The sequence below is a fragment of the Mytilus californianus genome, unplaced genomic scaffold (genome assembly GCF_021869535.1).
Source record: "Mytilus californianus isolate M0D057914Y unplaced genomic scaffold, xbMytCali1.0.p SCAF_7, whole genome shotgun sequence".
NCBI classification, from domain to species: domain Eukaryota; kingdom Metazoa; phylum Mollusca; class Bivalvia; order Mytilida; family Mytilidae; genus Mytilus; species Mytilus californianus.
Window position 1 is genome coordinate 98,748,613 of NW_026262723.1, and position 24,884 is coordinate 98,773,496.

At 33.0% G+C, this 24,884-nt stretch overlaps 2 protein-coding genes across 2 annotated transcripts in view; one reads left to right on the forward strand and one right to left on the reverse strand.

Annotated features, from left to right (window-relative positions):
• Window positions 1–24,884, reverse strand: part of LOC127709190 (transmembrane channel-like protein 5) — a 293,058-nt gene that overhangs the window by 135,988 nt on the left and 132,186 nt on the right. The window lies entirely within an intron of this gene.
• LOC127709581 (uncharacterized) lies at window positions 16,181–23,223 on the forward strand. Its single transcript, XM_052215183.1, has 4 exons — window positions 16,181–16,415; window positions 18,820–19,022; window positions 19,507–19,684; window positions 21,294–23,223. The coding sequence occupies exons 1-4, from the start codon at window positions 16,181–16,183 to the stop codon at window positions 23,177–23,179; spliced, it is 2,502 nt and encodes an 833-aa protein (XP_052071143.1). The 3' UTR covers window positions 23,180–23,223.

A 24,884-nucleotide genomic window follows, 5' to 3' on the forward strand; every position in this document is an offset into this window, starting at 1 on the left:
ATGGGGAATATGTCAAAGAGACAACAACCCGACCAAAGAGCAGACAACAGCCGAAGGCCACCAATGGGTCTTCAATGCAGCGAGAAAATCCAGCACCCGGAGGTGGTCCTCAGCTGGCCCCTAAATAAAATTGTGTGCTAGTTCAGTGAAAAAGGACGTCACACTAAACTCCAAAACATATAAATGAACTAAAATTAAAAGACATACAAGACTAACAAAGGCCAGAGGCTCCTGACTTGGGACAGGCACAAAAATGCGGCGGGGTTAAACCTGTTTTGTGAGATCTCAACCCTCCCCCTATACCTCTAGTCAATGTAGAAAAAAGAAACACATAGCAATACGCACAGTAAAACTCTGTTTAAAAGAAGTCAGAGTCCGATGTCAGAATAGGTAACAAAAGAAACTAAGCAAAATGACAATGATACATGAATGAACAAAGGACTACTAGCAGTTACTGACATGCCAGCTCCAAACCTCAATTAAACTGATTGAAAGATTATGTCTTCATCATATGAAAATCAAGTACAATCCCTACCGTTAGGGGTTTGGTATCATACCATCATAAAATATATGAGAAGAACATAACGCGTATCATGCCTTTAACTGGTTTTAGAATAAATGTGTTTATTTCCGATGCAAAGACCCTATGAGTGAATCAATATTAATACCAAAATATGCAATCCTTAATGACTTGACAACAATATCGTAACTATATCCTTTTCGAATAAGTCTGTTTAAAGGTTTGGTTAGCTTTTGAGGTGAATGCCGACATTTTTGTGCTTTGTAAAGAATATTACCATAAAATATTGGATGTGAAATACCTGAACGTATAAGATGTCTGCATGTTGATTTATATTTACGAATGATGTCCTTGTACCGATGATAAAATTTAGTAAATGTTTTGACTAGTTTGTGATATCGAAAACCCTGGTGTAATAATTTTTCAGTAATACAGAGATTTCTTTCTTTGAAATCAAATACGTTGTTACATACACGAGCTAATCGAACAAGTTGAGATATATATACACCATAAGATGGCGACAAGGGAACGTCACCATCTTAAAATGGATAATTAACAATAGGAAATGAAAAATCATCTCTTTTATCATAAATTTTGGTATTAAGTTTCCAGTTAAAGATAAAGATATCAAGATCCAATAACAATTATTATTTAATTAATCAATTAATAAAATACATTTTTCAATGTTTGATTAAGAAGGTACATTTCTAATTGTACAATTGTACTGGTAGAATGTCAAGTCAATGAAAAAAATCAAAACAAAATTAGACTGTAAATAAGTGGTTGGAAATAATTCTGATTTGTTTTACCCTTGTACACAATTTAATATCATAAGGATCATCAACTGAAAGATCATGCATCATGATCTTTCAGTTGATGATTGTTGTATTGTTTGGGGTGGTTTTGCTAAATATTAGCTAGTAAGAATTCTAAAAATTGCATAAAAGAAAGGCCAATATTAATGCTGACAAACTCTCAGTTATGTGTTTTAGACCTCAACACTCCAACTTTTATAATCTTGATCAGTGGAATAACAAAAGGCCTTGATTTTAGATTGACACTGAGATGTATTTATACATGTAACATGTTAGCTTACATTAATAGTCCTGTCAAAGACATTTCAACCAAACTGAATTATACATTATGTTGACAGCAAGACAACTAATGTATGCTTACTATGAATTCTTCTTTTTTATCAAAATGCCATTTTTATCCTTTAAAATTTGTTAGGGTTTAACATGGTATGAACCCAGAAATGCCTGCATTTAAGGCAAGCACACATAAACAAGACCATTATGTGCAGGTTACAATAATATCCAAAGATAAATTTTGTCCTTGCTAAGTCCAAAAGCACTCATTTTATCCAGTAAGACATTAATTTTGGTCAGTGTTCTCCCCAGGATTTTTGGGTTGCATTGTGGTAATCACACAATATTATATTGATACACCTTTCAAATTTGCAACTTGATGTAACTTTTGTGATGCCATCTTTGCCATCATGAAATAGACAAAGCCTGCATTTTTATACATATGCATTAACAGAAATGGAAAGTAACATTTTCATTTTATTTAGGCCAAAAAAAAATATATATATGTCTGTTTAAGGTTACATCATAAAAAAAAAATAGGGTATATTAATAACTTGAAGATTGAACTGATTTGACAATATTGTTTTTATTACATTTTTTTTCAACACTTTTTGATATATCACAATTATTATTTTATATCTGAAAGTAATAATTGTTCTGACATTTAGTTGCAATTAATTTTACATTACTCTAACACGGTAAGATAAACTGCAAACTTTTATATTAGCATTTGTTTTAACATCAGGAAAGCAGACGCTGAACATTTGATGAAGATACACTGTAGTTTTTCTAGCAAAATATTACATGAATCTTTATAAATATATATAAAGTACTTTTATAACTCTCATTACAATGTTAAAAGTACATTCCAAATCATAAACCGGTAGATTATTAACAAGTTTCTCGTTTTCTATGTTTCAGATACATAGAAGAATGTCTGGTGAACTTCCACAGAGTCAAGCTGCTAACAATGCTGTAATTGCAGGTTCTCCCATAGGACAACACAAATTCCTTATACCTAGTCCTATACCAACTCGACGAACAAGGACATATTCACAGTACGTATGATAGTCTACAAGGTTGTAAAAATACTTTCAATATGAATTTACTTGTTTCTATAAACTTGTCCTGAACAATATTTAAAATGAACTAATTTTACTTATTAAATACTAGTGTAATTGCACTACAGAAGCAAGTAATTTTCATATAAAATATTGTAATAAGGCTTTCTAATCTTTAAAGTAAAGAATCCACATGAATAAATATTTCTTCATTTGTCTTCTAAACTATTCATATTTGATCTTTATTGCAGTAAAATGTATTTTTGATATAAAGATTGCAAAAAAGAACAGAGTAATTTTGAACTGGTGAAATGAAATGCAACAGAAAATCATAAAAAAAAATAAGCTTGTAAGAAGTAATGTTAATCGATATAAGAAGATGTGGTATGAGTGTACATAACTTGAGAACTGATTAAAAATTGTTACAAATTTAACCAGTAAATTTAATGGAAACACAACAGGACTTTTTGCTTTAATGTATGTTTAACACCTTAGTGGTGCATTGATACCAACATCTCCTCATGTGCAATCTTTGTCATTTGATCTCCTGCTGGGTCAAACCAGACATTGAAAATTTAATTTTGGTGATTCCCCACCAAGCATGTAACATTAACAAATAAGAGCAGATATTGTTCAGCTCAGAATGAGACTAATATGTCTATTACAGAAATAACTTTGTGAGCTAGTACATTAAAAATCATATTTGGGGTTTAATACAGTAGAAAGTAAGAGGATATCTTCGTATTTAATTAATATGATATAGTCTGCATGTTATATTTGCCGCTGGATATAAAGCCGCTATCTATCAATCACTTAATTTTTTTTTTATTTAAGGAATGACTGTAATATTTTTTCTGTCTATGAAGAAATAACATCAAAAATGTGGTGCACACTGAATAACTCGCGTAGCAGGTTTTTTTAAAGTGTGCACCACATTTTTTAGGTTATTGCAAATAGACAGAAAAAATATTACAGTCATTCCTTATAATTTAATTCTAAAAAGGAGTAAATCATGATAAAAATGTTGATGACGTCTATGAGCTGATAGACAAAACACTTTCAGCCAATCAGAAGACGTGTTACATCCAAAATTAATTATATAGTAATATATACACAACAAACTGTTTTGTACAATTTACTTACTTTGTTTAGATCAGAAAAAGCAAAGGAGGGTCCAACATTTAAGGGAAAGGTAGAAGAGTTCTGTCGCCAGAAAGGCCATGGTTTTATTGTTCCAGAGGATGGATCAGGACATATATTTGTCCATATATCAGAGTAAGTTCTTCAAATTATTTGTTACATAGTATGACATAATTATATGTGATTTTTTTTTTTAATTCTTATTAGCCACCCTTACACAAATCTTCTCTTCGGAAAGTACATGTACAAACCAAAAATGTTTTGAAACTAAGAAATAAATGGGAAAATTGTTGCTAAACAGCAATTCAAGCCAGGATTTAAAAAGGCTAGTTGCTAATTCAAAAAGGACACTATTGCATAAACTTAATAAAATGGATTACACACATACTGTTGAATCATTATTGTCAGGGGTACCAATTTCGTGAATTGAGGAAACATAATATTTTCATGGATATTTAAATCCATGGTGTCGCCTAAGAAAATTTGAACATTTAAATTCATGTTTCACCTTTACCCAGGAAATCCACCAAAAAATGTTATCCCATGAAGAATAGTGAATCCACCCTGTAGTTTGTCAAAGGAACATTTCTATATGTGATGAATTAAGATGATTTATTTCTTTTTTAATCAAGAAGGGAATAATTGCTCATACATTTATATTGCCATGACAGTGTTCAATGCCAAATGCATTATGTTTATCTATTACATATTCACAACAATTTTCTTTACACTTGAAATAAAAAACAATTCAAGAGTTTACATTATTCATTGAGTATTTGTATACTGTATATAAGTGTGTCAAATGTAAAGAGTTTGCACAACCCACTTTATTCATACAGAATCAACAGTTGGGTTTGTGCGAAGAAATATAGATTCCACCATTGCAACAAGTGTGTTACGATATTTCTCCACTCGAGACAGTAAAATATTTATATTTAAAGTGTGAGGCTTGCTGAGCTCTTTAAATATTAAAATTTAACTGTTGAGAGTGGAGAAATATCGTAATACACGAGTTATAGTGGTGGAATCTGTTTCTCTTATGATTTTTATCCTTCCTTTTCAAAGATTTGCAGAAAGTTGTGTTCTTTATGTGTGACATCATCAGGCATGGTCACCTTTTTTCATGACGTCACAATCAGGAATTCAGAAGAAATCAAGAAAATTTAACGTCATAATTAAATTTCGACCAATCATTTGCCGAGAACAGATATTTCACTAGTGAGGAGAACAGTTTTTTTCACAATCGATTGGGAAATGTGAAAATAGTGACAAAATTAGAGAAACCGTAAATCACTTCAGGAGATATAATTAAATGCTTCATTGAATTAACTGTTAATTTATATTTTTTTATCAATAAACAAAATTTTAAGACTGTAGTACTAGTAAACCAAGGGGAGTAACTTTGCATTATTTACTTGTGTTTAGATATATATTGCCTGAGACTCAGGTATAAACAGAAGTTGATTAACAGTATGTTTTATATCTTAAGCCATTGAATTTCACTATTAATTTAGGTTGGCCTTAAAATTTTCTGATGAACTTGAAATTGAATTAATCTTGAATTTTATTGTTTTAATAAGTATAGGGCATAACAGGGCAAGACAGATCAAAATGTAGAGCACCAAAATAAGAAGGGGAAATGGCACAAGGCTTCAGATAAACAAGATGGGCCCTGTACCTTGTTAAAATTGTCAAACTTAAACACTGCTATATTTGTCGAAAGGTATCTTCTCTTTGACAATTTAGGGGTAAATTTGCCAGATATGCGATGCAGGCTCCCAGTTTCATATGTTTGTCTGTCTGTCTGTCTGTCTTTTTATATACATATTTTTATATGTCTTCATGACAATCTGAACCATTTCTTAAGAACCCTAAGAGATATTCACACAATTTTTGTATGAATGTGTGTCTTGTAATAATGTTTTCATAATCTTGTTTAATCAAGTTGTAGGGTTATTGTCCCCCGTAAACACATTGCAGCGGACATGGAAATACCGGGCATCCGTGTGTCCATCCGTCCGTCCGTCTGTCCGGTCTTGTAAGCGCTCTCACAGGTACAATTCTTGCCAGATTTTTATAAAACTTATACTATAGGTTAATATCAGCAATTTCTCGGATAAGTTCTATAATGGTGGATGATCGACTTTTTTTTAAAGAGTTATGCCTCTTGGAAATATTAAATTTATGGAAATGGCCTTGTTAGCACTACAAAAAAAAATGTTTTATTTAGTTATTGCCCTTGTACCTTGGATAGATAAAATATGTGCAACGCGGGGGACACTGGAACTATGTTCTTTTATCTAAACTTTGTGAACTCAAATGAAAAAAACAACAGCTTGATTTATGCTAAACATGAAATAAACTGTATAAATTAGTTGGACAGGGCTTTGCTCATCAGATATGACATGAATCACAAAAACCAACAATTATAAAAAAAAAAAGATAAACCACAAAGTACCAATCTAGGAAATACTCAGTTACTGAAAGCTAGTTCAAAACCAATTATAACCAATGAATAATAAAAGCTTCCTCAGACTAAAACATCAATCAGTACACATCAAACAGATTTAGTTTAAGTTAAGATTGATTTTCATGTTAAAGTTTTACCTGTAAGAATTTATATTCTTTGAAAATGAAAAACATTTCAAGATGAAGTTACTTTCAGTGAATTGACATAACTGTATGTTTTGTATTTCAGTGTTGATGGAGAATATGTGCCAAAGGCAGGTGACGATGTCACATATAAAAGAATAAAAATACCTCCAAAGTTTGAAAAAATGCAAGCTGTTCATGTCCAGATTACCCACTTAGCTCCTGGTGTCTCACATGAAACTTGGAGCTCTTCAGGTCCAAGTCCACACGCCTCACCAAGATCCTAGATAATTCATGACTTAGTATTTAAACTATCTGTACTTACATGTTGAAAGTAAAGTGAGGGTGAAGTAATGATAGACAACAGTGACTGTGCATTACATGTACATAGCATATTTTTTGGAACAATATTTGTGTCACACTTCTTTTCTGTAACATAACAGATCAACTACATTTTATAAACAAACTTATTTCAGTTAATAGTTAGAAGGAGTTCTTGTGGTTCATGCAGACTACTATTCTTGTAAAAAAATTATGAGAAAGAATCAAATCATTGAGGCTGTGTTTTAAAAGAAAAGTAACTGTCATAGCTTATATTTGAAAATTTGAATGGGACTGAAAGTGTAGGCTCTTAATATTTATTTCTTAATTATCAGTGCAGAGAATTTGTAACAAAAATTATGTCACAAATTGTAAATTTGCACGGGTTTATTTCTTGAAATCAAATTCAATTGATAAATTTATTCAGTAAACATAATTTTAGACATCTTATTTAGTTTGACTCTATACTATTTATTACTGTATAATAGTTATAACTACAGCAAGCTATGTTAGATAGCCTCAATGCAAGAATAACCAAGTAGTTATTTTTTAAGATTTAATCATTTTACCAAGCATTTAGACGGGATATACAGTCAAACCTGCCTTAACAATCACCTGTCTCTTATAGGCCACTTTCAGACCCTCCCAAACGTTTTCTCTTTAATTTAACTGGTTTCAGCGGTCGCCTTATTTTTGTATGAAATCGTCATTTCAACTTTTGACAACTGTTATTTTAATGTTTTCACCTGCCAATGTAATCATGACAAAAATATATATGTTCAGTATCAAAGTCAAAATTAGAATTTGAACTGGTTTGCAACTGTGATCACGAAGAGATGAATCATTAATTCCTCTTGTTCTACTCCTTTTAGTTTCCATTGAAAACACTATCACCAAATTATTTCTCCAAGAATATTAAGGTATTTCAAAAGTTTTCTTTCAATTAACAATGCAGGGAACCACCATTTCTTATTTCACTGCTCCAAGAACGATGACTCTACCATATGAAAACACTCAAACAATAATTTTGCGATCCTGGACATGGGCGATGTCGGAACAGGAATTTTTTAGAACCTCTTTTTGAAAGGTCACCTCTCTTAAGCAGTGACTTTTAATGATTCCCATGAGTGACTGCTTAATACAGGTTTGACTGTATATAGGTGCGAACAGTAATTTATTACTTAATTATGAATTAATAGAACTTATATATTTATTAGTCTGAACTTTTACATATATGTTATAAGTTCAAGATCATTTAGTATAAAATTTGTATTACTCACATTCATCTGTTAGATTTTTTAAGGTGACCCAGAGTTCTCGAAATCTTTTTTCCTCTGGTGGTCCTTGAAGAAAATCTACTGATCCCCACTAATATTTCAATTGCAAAATACCAAAATTATGTCGGTCCTTACAAAATTTTGGTGGTCAAATCCCTCGGACCACCACTTTTCGAGAACTCTGCCGGGGTCTTTAAAATTTAAATCTATGAACTTATTTTCAATTATAATGAGGAATTCAAAATTTAGATAATTCCGTATAAGATAAGCTAATACATTCATTTATATGACTCACATTTTTTCTGCATTGTTATTGTTAGAAATGTCAGTAATGTGATATATAGACTATTACTTAATGGTACAATTCATTTCATGGCAGCTGTATTAATACAGTATTTTATACCCTATTTTATAAGATATTTTACTCATATATCTCCTTCACTTTATAAAAACTTTGCAGACCAATAATTTTTTTTTCTCCATTTAAATGAATTAAAGATAAGAATATTTTTATATGCAAAACAAACAAAAGGTGTCAAAATTTATCACATGTAAATAAATCCACAATAATTGGAGATTTGTTTTTTCTATTTTAGGAACCGACTCAAGTATTATAAATGATGGATATGAAATTTTACTTTTATCTTACCTCTGGCTCCTGTGTACATAATGTATAAAGTGTGCATGTTTAGATGAATAGTTGTAATTCAGCATGTCGATTTTTTAAAAATATTATGTTTCTTGCTTAGGTGATATTGAAATAGGTTGACATCCAAATCCATGATACTGAAAAATAATATACTGGATTGAAATATTTCGGCTAAGATGCAATTTGATTGGTTACCTTGACCGAGGATATTAGCCCATATTACCTGAAGACAAAAACAAAGATCAGAATGGTGATTATTGTTGAAATCAGGGTACTCAAGTATTATATGATTTTTACTCAGGCTTATCAGGGGATATTGGCTCACATTTCCTGTCAGTGTCCTATACTTACTTGTCTGACTGGTCAGTGGATGTAAAAAAAAATGAGCCCATATCCCTTGCAAAAATCCAGAATAATGTATATGATACTACTTCTGCTTGACACCAGGATATAAAGATTTGGAATTTTGTTCTTATTAAGCCAGCAAATACCTGGTAGAATGATAGCATGTGTAAAGGAACTTAAAGTTTTTTTGTTCACCAACAGTTTGTAATACTGTCAGTTCCATGTATATGATTTGGTACAACTAATTTGAAGTGCAATTAAGTATAAAGAATAGTGCTATCTTGTTATTGTTTTCATGAGATTTCTTGTTTGATTATTTAAAGTTCAATCACTAGTGATTAAGTATAGAATCTTCCTACTGTTAAGTAATTACTGCTCTTTGAATAAATAAAAGTAGATATTTTGCTTTAGTTTGATATTTCTTCTTTGTTTTCATCAACTTGTATTTAAATATTATTTTTTAAGCTGTGGTAAGTTTAACGTGAGTGTACCCAAATTGCACCTGTTTGACAGTTTTTTTACCTACTTTTTTTTAGATTCAGACAAAAGTTTTCATTCTGTGTTTATTTTGTAGATGTATCCTTATCAACTTTATAGTTACACCTATTTAATTTTGAATCCATATTGAATCATAGAAAAATGGGTTTGAACCAACCTCCAAACGACCCATGAGTCAGTAATGAGGAGTACCCAAATTGCATCCATGCTTAAATTCACATCCTGAAAAATCGAATAACAGATGTTTTGTTTTATTTCTTCAAATATTTAGAACAATTTGACATTAGTCCATGCTTAAAAGTCATTTTTAAAGAAATGGATGCTTGTAACATATTTTATTTGCCCATTTTTTAAAGATGACTTTTTGTGGACGTCGTATGGCGATGTTTCTGTAGATTTTTATTTTTCCAATAAATACTTCATCTGTTGATATATACTGTGAATGTTTTGTGTATATTTACCTATGTTGAAAGACATGTATAATGTCAACTCATAAAAATACAAATTGTCTAGTCTCAAAGAAAACTTGTAAGATTTTTGCTTCTATTTTTGCTGAATAGGTACAATTTGGGTACTGTGACGTTATACTACTTAAGATATAATATCTCTCTTACTGTTACCCAAAGTGTTATTGGTTGTTGTACAAGCTTTCTTTACTTTTAGATTAAAAAAAATTAAATTGGCACCCTCATAAATGAGAAATGTGTCTATTTTTTTCAACAAAAATGTTATTTGACTCAATTTTTATTACCTCTGTTGAATAATTTTATTCGAATAATAGATTATTTTTACATATTTTTGCTGCAATATGGATATAATATGTGTCACATATTTTTTTGTGTGAATAACTATTTCAAACAATTAATTGGTTATTCCAATTAAAGTATTGTTTTCCTGGATTGTGTAGTGATGACAACCATATTGGTTGGTCCGTTGGACATCTGATAAATATCTAAAAGAAAAGCAGCATAGAGCATTTTAATCAATCCAACAGACTCTAATTTTTAAAGAGAAAATTGTCGTCCTTTGTTTGTAAGTAATGATGCCATGTTGGTAGGTCAGCTAATGGAATTTACCTGTTTTATGAATGATTTGACCATATTTACCAAATCATACAGGAATAGTAAAAAGATGATCAACTCTCCTTATCCAGTTGCTTTTTATTAAATAATTCCTTCTATAGATGTCCTGTTGTTTAATTACAAAGAAAATACAGATACAATAGTTATATCTTCTGTATTTTTAAAACTTTTGAAATTGTAGCACTTACCAATATATCAGTCATCTGGATTATCCAGTATTACATATTATTGGATTTAATAATTACTAAAGCTTATCAAAGATAATTAGATTTTAATAATGGCTTTCTACAGTAGTATCCCTTTTATTTAGTACTATGAATCTGTCTATAAATGAGGACTGACCCCCCCCCCATACCTGCTAAACCTCCAAGGGGGATTTTAAGCACAAGAGGACTAAATACATGTTTTATACATGTCTAAAGTATATGTATTAAGATATTCTATGATTTTCAAAGATTATATATGTACTTATATGCCATTTAACTCATTTGAATAACTATTTTGAGGTTTTAAGTTCATATAATAGAGGATTCAAAAAGTCAAGCCAACCCCTCCCATGGGAGATATCCCCCATAAATCAGGATAGTTGGCGGGTCTGAACCCATGAGGACTACCTTTTAACAGAAGTCATTGCTGTTCAACATTTCTTTTTTCTTATTTTTTCTTATTTGCATTTTACATAAATAATGAAATTCGTTTAAACTGTTTAAAGCTATTTTACAGTAAAACATACATAAACCAAGATTATCTTTTATAATTGTTAGTTAAGATTATACTGTAACACTATATAATATCCTCCTATCATGATCCTTAATTGTATATACAATACTTGTTAGATCAACTGTCATACTGTCAATCTTATTTCATGACAAGACACATATAATTTGTTTAATAAAAGAAAAGATTTTTTCAAATAATTATTTTGTTATTAAATCAGGCTAAATGACATGAAGGCCCTCTAAGCTATCCACTCACAACAAAAGTACACTTCCTCATTATGTCATCCTTAATCAAGAGCTGCGCCATCAGTGCATGATACCCTCTAAGCTATCCACTCACAACTAAAGTACACTTCCTAATTATGTCATCCTTAATAAAGAGCTGCACCATGAGTGCATGATACCCTCTAAGCTATCCACTCACAACAAAAGTACACTTCCTCATGTCATCCTTAATAAAGAGCTGCACCATGAGTGCATGATACCCTCTAAGCTATCCACTCACAACAAAAGTACACTTCCTCATTATGTCATCCTTAATAAAGAGCTGCACCATGAGTGTATGATACCCTCTTAGCTATCCACTCACAACAAAAGTACACATCCTCATTATGTCATCCTTAATAAAGAGCTGCGCCATGAGTGCATGATACGCCTGATGCCCTTTAAGCTCATCTTTATGCTTTAAATGAATTTATATGACTAGAAATACTGTGTGCACTGCTCAAATAGACCCCCCCCCTTATTTAACTTCATAGAAACCAGGTATAGCCTGAATTGTACATATACTACCTTTCTATATGCCAATTTGCAACCAATGTTGAAAGTCTTGTAGTGAAGAAGTCAACTGTGACTAAAAAATAACCCCTGGGTTTCTGGAAATCTTAAATATGTATATTATAGAGTGCATTAATCATCAATTTTTAATGAAAAATCATGGACAAGTAAATTTTGGCTGAAAATGGTCTAGATATATTTCTCTTTCACCAAAAGTTTCATTTCTGCTAATTGGTTAGTTTAAGTAAACAAAGGAAAAATCTATTTAAATTTATTTGTATCAAGAGGTAAATGTTTTATGGAAGTGCACAATGCTATTATAGACTACGATTTTTAGGACGTTTCATTGAAATTAATCTACTGGTTTAGAAGGAATTGCAGACACAAGGTGAAAAAAAGGACAAACAAACAGATACAACGATCACTAAACATTCATGCTTCGATAAAGAATTATATTAAAGCAGCTCTTTTAACAGTAAAGAAAACCACAACCGAGCTTATCTGACAAATTAGGTTAGAAGACCTCGTGATATCTCGATAAATGATGTTGAACTAAGCCTTGCAAAGCGGGTACATCATTGACAACAGTTACAATTAAAACCAAAGTAAGCAGATTATGTGGTTTTCGATGTCTGTTCATACTCTTGTCAAATGAAAAAAATGGTGTAGGTGTCAGATAGTTGATGGCTTCTTTTAAATGTATTCCAAACTTTACTGGTGCATGGTGATTAAGTGCTGGACCTAAAATGTGGGCTCTTGTAGAGTGTAGAAGGTCGTGTGTGGCTTTTAAACTATGTGTAGAAGGTCGTGTGTGGCTTTTAAACTATGTTGTGAACAAAATAGTATTGGTGTCAGTTAATATGTCTTTTGAATTTATTCCAAACATGACTCGTACTGATTTAGAGCTGGTCAAAAGCTCTTGTAGAGTGGTGTGGCTTAATATGTCTGTTTTTAAGTTATATTGTTAGTTTCTGTTTCATTTACCTAATTCTTCTAATCTTTTGTTCATATATAAATAAAAATATAGTTCTGTTGATTGATTGTTGGTTGGTTAACGTTCAGTGGCAAATATTTCATGCATGTTCAGGACGATAAAAGTTATAGAAAATTATGTTAATGCTTAACTATAATGAGAATGTATAATAACACAAACATAAACTAAGACCGATATTTAAAAAAAAAATGTAAGAGATTCCGCGGAACCCTGTGTCTCGCCTGCGATTGCTGCTGTCAGTGTAAATGTGTAATGTTGACTTAAAAAGTGAGTCCACTTATCAGTAAAATATAGAATTTAAAAAAAAATAGATGCTATTTCATGGTCTTGAAGATTATCTTCTGTCCAAGTTTCATAACAATCCATGAAGGTTTAAAATTTATCATGTTAACAAAGTGTAATCCCAGATTGTCTGTACATGTTAGCTGTAAAAAAATTAAGTCCATCTATCAGAAAAATACTAGAAGTGAAAAAAAAATTTTCAAAAGTTTGTTTCAGACATAGTGTATCGACATCGTCCAGTTAAGAGCTTGTAACCACTGACGTAAGCACGATCACGTGGTCGTTATCTAATTAAAAATCATTCTTAATGATAAGCGCTTGATTCTTTGACCAGAAAAATGCGGATTTATCAGGTTTTGACCAGCAAAATTGTACAAAACATGTAAAACATAAAAATAATAAAAAAAAAAAAAAAAAAAAAAATCGTGTCATGTCTCCTTTAATAAAAAAAAAAAAGCTTCTGCCAAAGTTTCATAAAATCCTATAAAGGTTTGACAAAGTAATTGATGTGTACCAAACTTATATCTATTTACCCCCAGACTGTATCTACTTGTTAACTGTAAAAAAAAACGAAGTCAATTTACCAGTTAAATACGGAAAAATGAAAATAAGTATTTTCAAAATTTTGCTCTGAATACTGTATTTTGGTCATAAACAAGTTTCTGTCCAAATTTCCTAAAATTCCTAGAAGGTTTGACAAAGTTATTGATGTCTAAAAAACTTTAACCATGCACAGACTGAACCTAAATGTTGACGCCGACGACGGAATTTAGGCGGTCACTATGTCTCGTTTTCGCGACATAAATGTCGCAGGCTCTACAATGATGACATGTGGTAAATTTACAGATCAAAATATCGTTAGTTCATATTCATTAATTAGATTTCATTACTCTGTAATATTATAAGAACGTATCTCTTTTTTCAAAAAGAGTCCTTTTATTGGTAAGTTACTATGTGGAGCACGATTTGCTTACCCTTCGAAACACCTGAGATCACCACCGGTTTTTGGTGGATTTCGTGTTGCCCAGTCTAGTTTTCTATGTTGTTATTTTGTACTGTTGTTTGTCTTTTGTTCTTTTTCTTGCCATTGCGTAGTCAGTTTATTTTCGACTTATGAGTTTGAATGTCCCTTTGGTATCTTTCTCCTCTCTTTTTCTAATCAAGATTAGCATATCTACATGATGTTTTCGTTGACGACTTACAATACGTCAAGACACTTGTGACGAAGATGACTATAAGCTTTTTGTAGCCTGGGATCCTGGATCACTGCTCGACAGTACTGACGTGAAGAGGAGGTTAGGCCAGAATACTAGGCTAAGCTTTTCATAGCAAGTTATAGATCTAAGCTGGTCTGAAATAATGTATACTGCTAAGGAAACAAACCTAAAAGCGAATAAGTACTGAGGATTTTATTTGACCTATCCCATTTGTTATATGGCTTTTTATACTTCCTCTCTCTTTAACCTGACTCGGCCGAACCGTCTTATGCAGATCTGATACCGTATCAAAGACTTCTGTCGAGCGTAAATCTACGGCGACGACATTATCCCTCTGTATAAATGCTTCCATTTTTTTCTGGACAAATCTTCATTACCTTTGGTCTTGCACGTCAGAAGACTGTGACAAATAAACGTATGGTACCGAATTAATAGAGAAGTCATTGTGTTAATTAATGGATCAATTTTATCATCTTACACATGAAGAAGATACACAGTAACATTGTATTACAAATCAAGGATTTGTATAGTGAGATCCTTGTACAAATAAACTTTATAATCAACTTGTAAATTATCCTATTAGTTATCAAATTCAGTTTAAAACATGTACAAATTGGGGTTTTTTCTCCTTGCGATGACCAATTTCTGAATAAGAAACTCATTCTGCAATAAAGTTTCTCAACTAAAGGCTCCACGAGCCGAGATAGCTGATCTGGTAAAAATATGCAATAGTGACATAAGAATTATAATATTAATTTCTTATAACAAAAAAATGCCGTTTACAGTTTCCGTCTGTTTATGATAGTTTTCAAAATTAAAGAAAAAAAAATACTAAAATTTGACAAAAATAGTCACTTAAGGGCAATAACTTCTAAAAATAGGGGCCCTCGTTAAGGGTTCCAGTCATTTAGCACTTTTTAGATCTTCAATAATTTTTTTTAATAACGGAGGGGATATACAAATTATTATATACACTGTATATAAATGTTGACAGATATATGTGTTAGTATGTTTATGTATAGCCAATGTTTATTGTCAAATTTGGAAACAATCCTGTAATTTTGAATTTTAAACCAATAAAATATGTTATCTTATCTTAACTTATCAAGATAATAGGCAAAAATACTTAAAATCGTCTTTTAAGGGCAATAGTTTCCATAAGGGGTCAATTTATGGATTCGATCATATCGTCATTTTTGTAGATCGTGTATGATTGATGAATTTTGCAGTTTAAGTTTTTGTTTATATCTATTATAGGTTTCAAGCTGATAAGCAAATATAGTAATTCGTAAAAATAGCCAACGAAGGGCAATAAATTCTATTGAGTTAATAAATTTTTTCACTGAGTATTAATAGTTTTCAGAATAGAAAATATCCTCAGATAGGGAATTGCTTAAGAAAATATCAACCCCATAACAGACTGTCCTGGCTACCGGCTTTTTCATGTGCCAATCTTATATCAGTATAGAAAGTAACGACATATCTTTATTGCATACACCGACCAGACTAACAACTAGTCTGTAATCTACAGTAGGACGTAGTCTGCCTTTCTTCGATCTCTACGCATATGGCGTCATAATGTACCCTTGGTGATTGTTTGACGTTACCATTTTGAAGAATGGTCTGTCCCAATGAAGTACACGATGTTTTGTTTAGTAAAGCTAGAGTTGTGTTGAATAATAATGTCAAGCGTCTTTGGTTTAAGATCAACCCATTCCTAGAAAGGAAAGACACTTTGAAGGGATTCAGTCAGCCAGAGCAGTTGAGTAAATTTGTGAAATTATTGCAGTCAAGTGTTGGTTGTGAGCAGTATTTTTCAGACGAGTTAACAACATTCCATGATGTCACCATAGGTAAGTAAACAGTGAATTTGAAATTTTATTATATGTGTAAATAAGGGAGATGTGGGGTAAAAATCAATGAAACAGCAACCCTAAATAATAAAACTAAATACTGTAAACACACATTGTCATAATAGACTTTAGAAAGCCTTCGACTCAGTTCCACTTGACAAGCTACTTCACAATCAAAAAAACATATGGCATTAGATTGATTGATTGTTGGTTGCTTAACGTCCAGTGGGAAATATTTCATACATGTTCAGGAAGTATCACTTCTAGGCCGCTCAAGATCATTTCTGTATGACAGACACATCAGAGTGATAGTCGAAGGAGAAGCCCCACTTGATGAACCTTAAATGGTCCTTTGAAAAAATCTGACTGCAAATTTATTTGCAGCAATTGATGTAAAGCCGCCTCCTGAACTGAAAAAGATAAAAGTTCTAGATAAACTTACTAAGACTGTGATGGCATGAATAAACTGTTTATTTTCTCTATTGACATCATCAATAGTACGTTTCGGCAATAAATATAATCGACAGGTTTTAGGTTTCCTTTGGACACCAATTGCGCCCCTATAATAGCAGACTTGGTCCCGGATTGTTGACATTGTTATGAATCTCAGTTTATGACCAAACTCAGCAAAGACACATCTTAATCGAAAAATTTAAATACAATTATCGTTACTCTGATACTATTTTGCTGCTGAAATTTACAAAATTAACTGACGGAAAATAAATCTAAGTTAAACAGTAATAATTTTCTTTTTTTAAATTTGGATAGTTCAGTTTCACATGACAAAAGAGACGATGTTTCATCCGGTTTATAAGATATCTTATCTAGTTAATAAGATATCTCTATTAGTTTATAGTTTACTCCTTTAGAGTGGCCCTTCAAAAACAGTGAATCTATACATATGCGCTCCTACTTCCGTCAAAGAAATAAGAAGATGAGGTATGTTTGCCAATGAGACGACTAAGACCTTTAGCAATGAGCAAAACCCATACTTTATAGTTTTCCTGTAAAAGGCTTCGGCATAACCAAACGTTGCTCATTTACCAAAATTTTGACAGATACATGCAGAGAATAGCAAAAGATTTTGAATCAAAATATTTAAATCTTTGTGAGTTTCGAAATCAAAGACAGAACAGTCAAAACTTTCTGAGGTCAACTTGACCTTAGTGTTGTAACCTTGTAAGCTAAGTAACAAAACCAAACAGTTTAATGAATTGAAAGTGGAAACTGATATCACATCAGCAATGGTAATCGGTGGGGTTCGTGGATGTTAGATATCACATCAGCAGTGGTAATCGGTGGGGTTCGTGGATGTTAGATATCACATCAGCAGTGGTAATCGGTGGGGTTCGTGGATGTTAGACAATATAATTAAATACAACTAAGTTTGGACCTATATAGTATATAGCGCCTACATGTCACCATTCTTTAATTCAACAAATATTAATATCTTTCAAATAATATATGAAATTATTGATTTATTAATTTTGAAGAAATGTATCATGTTTGTTATTAGAGATTTACTTGGCAGAAGTAAATAATTTAAAGATATCTTTACACTTAAATCAATTATAAAATGTCAGGGCAGACATGATTGCCATTTTCAATTCTTTCATCTTCTTTACCTAACAATGTGCGTGTCAGGTAGTATGAAGTTTATATTTGCATGTTACTTAAACTTAATGACGTGAAGTCTATATCCGTATACAGATGATTTTTATTGTCATATTTCAACGATCGGAAAAATTATACTACTCGAATTCTTCAATGTATTAAGATGAAACCGTTGGTTGTTTATACTTGTTATAGTAAGTACATGTAGCTTTAAATTTTTAATCTATTGCTTTCATCAAGTCTGGTTTTGAATTTCTGAAATCCATGCTTCGTTTAAAATCTGTGAAAATTATCTGCTTTCATATAAACGAGGGTCTGGGTGGAGGGGTTATGGGGGGGGGGGGTGTTCTTAATTTCTATATTCTTTAAATTTTTAGGGCATTTTTCTTTATCGTTAAAAATAACGCTTATTATGTAAAATTCTCGTGAAAATGATTTTACTATCAAAATTTTCTTTAATAAGTTGATTTATTTATTCGTACATAATTTATTTCTGTAACAGTATTTTATTACTTAATTCTTTTATTTTCCACAGTCATTCTTTATACTGTTGCACCCCATTAATCTCTATTCTTTATATTTTTGGATTATTTTTCTCTATTCTTTATATTTTTGGATTATTTTTCTCTATTCATCATTGTTTTTGGCTATTATTCCCCATTCTGTAAACCAAGGCCCTCATAAACCACAGTTTATAACATGGTCAAACTATTTCATATGTTTTTAATACATATCCTTTTTTTTTATAAAACATAAATTTAACGTAAACATCTTTGTTTTGATTTGGTAGAAGAATTCTGGGATTTCCTGTATTCTGACAAATGGTCCCATGGTTGTTCTATACGGATACTGGAAGGCCAACTGTTGGATTATCTCATCACAGCTCTGTATGTCCTGGAGAAGACAAATATCATAGGACATCACAACACATTTGCTTTTGCTAGGAACCAGCGAGAAAGACGCGCCTGTTATAAACTATCCAATGAAGAAAAGGTATCGTTGAAGTACAGCGGTAAATTTTTAGCTAGGGAAAGAAGAAGGGGACAATTATTAATGCATAGAATACGAATACGGCAGAAAGTTTTATTTTGATTCGGTTCACATTTAACAATACAACCATATGCTCTCGAAAGTAATTTATCAATTCGATATTAATATAAAAAGCACGTCCAGCGCTAAATTATATAAACCTAGAAATATTCACCAGCTGTTTTAGAATTGAACACAAATGACTAACAATGTTAATTGCACAAACTTCATTTGATCTTGACAAAAAGACTATAGACTATATAGGCACTTTCTAAACTGTAACCTTCATTTAAGCGAGTCAGAGTCTAAAGATAATTTCAGAGATACGAAATGTAAAAAATCAACAAGACCTAAACTCGACCAACCCTATGCACTGATATCAAATAGTGAGATGATACAAATTTATATTTTTCAGATCCTGTTTCATTTTATCTATATCTAATTATAGGGGTGTAGAATAATAGAGGAAACCTTGTTATTAGAATTTACGTATTATGGACGGAAAACAGAGAAGAAGTCTAAAGACACGCCCTCTACTACAACCGAGACAACAACTGAATCCACATTTCACACTATTAAAGAGGTGGAGGAGGAATCAGACGAGATTGCCACAATGCAAATTCTCTGTTAGTATACCTTGAAATTTAATTGAGATCACATTTCAGAATATGTTTGAAAAAAAAGTTTGGATTGACAAAGTGGGCGTTTTGATAAAGAGATTTATTCACGTCTAAACCAAATGAATCATATATATAGCGTTAGTGATGAAAGATTTGCCATTCGTTTCACAAAAACTGTATTGTTCATTTTGTTTAGTTGGTGGTTTTTTTTTAGCTAATAGGTCTATAGACGTTAGTCCGATCAACCAACGAAGTTTTATAGTAAGTGGATTACACTTGTTGGTTGCAATCAAAATTGCATTTCAAGGGTTTTTTTTTATGAATTTTCGCTCACAGAATTTATCTATTTCTAAGAAGCAAGCTTGAGGTAGAAAATTTATGTTCAATAGAATTTATTTAATATTCCCGGAAAAAAGAGCAAACAAACTTTTTATTTTTAAGGAGGGTATTTACTGTTTAGGAATCACCTTGTCCGTCCGTCCGTCTATCGGTCCATGCATGTGCCTCGTTAGCGCAACTCCTATATGGTTAGACAGATATTCATGAAACTTTACACAGACCAGAACAATAGGTGATGATGTGCGTAAAGAGCATACAATCAACATTGCAGTACGTGGTAATAGTATCTTGGGTGTATACTTTGGTGAATTCACAGTTTATGTTTTACTGTTCGTATTGCTGTGTGTTTGTTTATTCTACATTGGCTAGAGGTATAGGTGGAGGGTTGAGATCTCACAAAACATGTTTAACCCCTCCGCATTTTTGCGCCTTTCCAAAGTCAGGAGCCTCTGGCCTTTGTTAGTCTTGTATGTTTTTTTTAAATTTTAGTTCATTTATATGTTTCTGAGTTTATTGTGACGTCCATTTTCACTGAACTAGTACACATTTTTGTTTAGGGGCCAGCTGAAGCTCGCATCCGGGTGCGGGATTTTCTCACTGTGTTGAAGACCCATTGGTGGCCTTGGGCTGTTTTCTGCTCTTTGGTCAGGTTGTCTCTTTGACACATTTCCCATTTCCATTCTCAATTTTATCTTGTTTTATCTTCTTTATAATACTTAGAATTTGGAAGCAAATCTTCAAGAAGGTGTGTCGCATATTGAATTTGACATTCTAATCACAAGTACCTTTCGACTTTCTGTGAAACTTGATTTATTTTGCAATTTAATTTTCTACTTCCTTCTTTCAGCATGTTATAGACAGACAGTCGGATAAGGATGAGTATTTAGAATATTTCTATGAGGTTTCTTAGAGACCTTCAACATTTTTTTTTCAATTGCACGTTTGTAAAACAATCTTTTAAATGTAGTATGGTGACCTGTGGTTCTTTACATCATCCTCGTCTGTCGGTCTCTGGTGGATAGTTGTCTCTTTGGTAATCATACCACATCTCCTTATTTTATATTTCTATAGGCTAAAAGTTTTAAAGGAGCAGCTGATTATTTTATCCACAAGGATTCAGATAGGGTGTTGATGCTTATATCAAAGAAACGCACGAAAAACAATTCAAATATATTCGATATTTAGCGAGGATAATTATTTTAAGTTCTACTTATTTCAGGAAATATTTTGATATTGTTATTTTAACATCTCGTACATTTCCATTTCTTTGTATTAGCCAGGTCAAGGAAAAGGAAGCAGAGTATATTTCGTTACAATTTCGACCCATATTCGTCACACTCCTTCAAAAGGAATTCCATGTTTATATCATCTGATAACAAAGAGGAAATGAATGATATTTCTAGACGTTTAGAGTATATGGTAAAAACAGGATGTGTAAAGAATAACCGAGATGATATAGACAACACTCTTAGGAACTGGAAAGAACATGAATCTGGTAATAATGAAGACACTATGTCAGAAAAAACTGCAGCAGGGAATGCATCGGACAAACCAAATGTAGAAATCATACCACAGATCCTACGAGCTGACAAAAAGTCAAATCAGACAAGTCCGGATAATAAAGATAAACTGAAAGCAAGACCACTTAACCTGGCAAAATTTGCCTGTACTGATAAGGATGTGTATGGGGATGGGTTAGATGTGCAGGTAGTGGATGATGTCAACACTTTGGAAAACGTTGACACCGGCGAAGAATTCTATCTAGGAGAAAACATAATAAAAACTTTAACAGACGATATAAACGTTCAAGAAAAACTAAGAACGAAACTCAAAGATAAACAGAAAATGCGCGAGGAGAAAAAAGCCATAGAAGTGGACTGGCAGAAACACCATCAAGGTTTGCCGAAGTACAAAGAAATAGATTTTAGCCTATACACAAACATGAAAAAAATTCAAAAAATACCACAACGAGTTCCAACATTTGAAGAATTCCTAAATACCCTAGAAGAAGAAGAAAAGTACGATCCAAGATTTCGACGAGCTAAACAAATGTCCAAGAAGGTAGCGAAACGTTACAATATCGAAAGGGAGGCATTGAAAACAAAAATATCTGATATACCATTAGCAGAAGAGTCGAGTCCGGAAGATGACATCAAATTGCCACCAATAGGTATAAAACAAGGACAATTAAAATATAGACAAAATACCATAGGATTTGCTGAAGAAGTAGGTGGTGTGACAGATTCGAAAGCTTGCGAAAGATGGGTAATAGATCAGCAACAAACGTTTAGAAAAAGGGCACCAAGCAGACGGTTTACTGCAGTTTCGGATGAGGATGAAAGAGAAAGGTCCGTTTCTTTTGAATATGAGTCAACATTATATGATTTTGATTTGTTGAGGCGTGAATCATCTGTTGAATCTGACATTCCTCTAGTTTTTCTAACTTCTGCTTCAGGAACACTCACAGAACTTCTGCACGAAGAAGAACAAGAAAATGTTGACAATATAACACCTCAAATAACCGAGACAAAAACGACTATTTCTACGCTTTCGTCTCCGTTAATACTAAAAAATAAGTTGACGAGTAAAAAAAAGTCAATAAAAGAAGCTAAATCTAAGAAACCACCCCTTTTGAAAAAACCTCTTCCAAAGCAATTGGAAGTCAAATCTCCTGAAACTGAAACAGATGAAGAACAAGAAAAGGAATTGTTTGATTCTAAAAAGCTGAATTTAAAATATAGTTTCGAAAGGTTAAGAGGAAAACAGATTAGAAAGAAGCAGCCGTCATTCATTGAAGTCCTAAAAAAATACTACAAAATTCAAAAAGTGGTAAACAAATTCACATCACAAAAGAAAGGTGGTAGAAGGAGAGGAATATTTGCCAGGTTGATGAAGTTACCGATGGATGAACACAAAGACGAATTACAAACTATCGGCACACTAAAGAAGTTTGATTTTCTACAGCGCAAAGCTCCACAATTAACCCAGGGAGAAAACGTCTCGTTTGCTTCGGTATCAATGCTCGATTTTACAGCAAATGTTCTTAAAGCTTTAGATGACTTTGTTGTCAGGAAGGAACAAGTAGTTTCGGATTATCATTCCAAGACCTCCATGACCATCACATTCACCAGGAAATCTGTTTTCAAGATGAAACTAGCTTAATTTTAAGTTTATGGTCGGAAACCCGAAATAGGTATTTGGGGGGGGGGGGGGGGGGGGTACTTAAATTATCATGACATTATAGTCGTTTTAAAAGAGATATGCACATATTCCAATTAAATTAAATTAAAGTTCTATTTTCATATTTATATGCATAATGTACAGGCATACCATGCTTTCCAAATTATGTGCCCTTTTTTTTATTCGTTGTTTAAGTTAGGTGTCGTCCTGCGCATTTTTATTGTGTGTTATAGTTTTACGACATTTGGTATCGATAGGATTGTGCTCACGTAAAACTGGTTTAACCACATCACATGTTCCAAGTCAGGCTATCCGATGTGACGTTCGTTGTTGTTGTGGTCCTATTTTCCCGATGGTTGGATGTTGTAGGTTGATGTGTCGTACGGTGTTGTTTGTCTGTTTGTGGTCCTATTTTCCCGATGGTTGGATGTTGGTGGTTGATGTGTCGTTCGGTGTTGTTTGTCTTTGTTTGTGGTCCTGTTTTCCCGATGGTTGGGTGTTGGTGGTTGATGTGTCGTTCGGTGTTGTTTATCTTTGTTTGTGGTCCTGTTTTCCCGATGGTTGGGTGTTGGTGGTTGATGTGTCGTTCGGTGTTGTTTGTCTTTGTTTGTGTGTTGGTGGTTTATGTGCCGTTCGGTTTTGTTTGTCTTTGTTTGTGGTCCTGTTTTCCCGATGGTTGGGTGTTGGTGGTTAATGTGTCGTTCGGTGTTGTTTGTCTTTGTTTGTTGTTCTGTTTTCCCGATGGTTGGGTGTTGGTGCTTGACGTGTCGTTCGTTGTTGTTTGTCTTTGTTTGTGGTCCTGTTTTCCCGATGGTTGGGTGTTGGCGGTTGATGTGTCGTTCGGTGTTGTTTGTCTTCGTTTGTGGTCCTGTTTTCCCGATGGTTGGGTGTTGGTGGTTGATGTGTCGTTCGGTGTTGTTTGTCTTCGTTTGTGGTCCTGTTTTCCCGATGGTTGGGTGTTGGTGGTTGATTTGTCGTTCGTTGTTGTTTGTCTTTGTTTGTGGTCCTGTTTTCTGGATGGTTGGGTGTTGATGTGTCGTTCGGTGTTGTTTGTCTTTGTTTGTGGTCCTGTTTTCCCGATCGTTGGGTGTTGGCGGTTGATGTGTCGTTCGGTGTTGTTTGTCTTTGTTTGTGGTCCTGTTTTCCGGATCGTTGGGTGTTGGTGGTTGATGTGTCGTTCGGTGTTGTTTGTCTTTGTTTGTGGTCCTGTTTTCCGGATGGTTGGGTGTTGGTGGTTGATGTGTCGTTCGTTGTTGTTTGTCTTTGTTTGTGGTCCTGTTTTCCCGATGGTTGGGTGTTGGTGGTTGATGTGTCGTTCGTTGTTGTTTGTCTTTGTTTGTGGTCCTGTTTTCCCGATGGTTGGATGTTGGTGCTTGAAGTGTCGTTCGGTGTTGTCTTTGTATGTGGTCCTGTTTTCCCGATGGTTGGGTGTTGGTGGTTGATGTGTCGTTCGTTGTTGTTTGTCTTTGTTTGTGGTCCTGTTTTCCCGATGGTTGGATGTTGGTGGTTGAAGTGTCGTTCGGTGTTGTCTTTGTATGTGGTCCTGTTTTCCCGATGGTTGGGTGTTGGTGGTTGATGTGTCATTATGTGCTGTTTGTCTTTGTTTGTGGTCCTGTTTTCCCGATGGTTGGGTGTTGGCGGTTGATGTGTCGTTCGGTGTTGTTTGTCTTCGTTTGTGGTCCTGTTT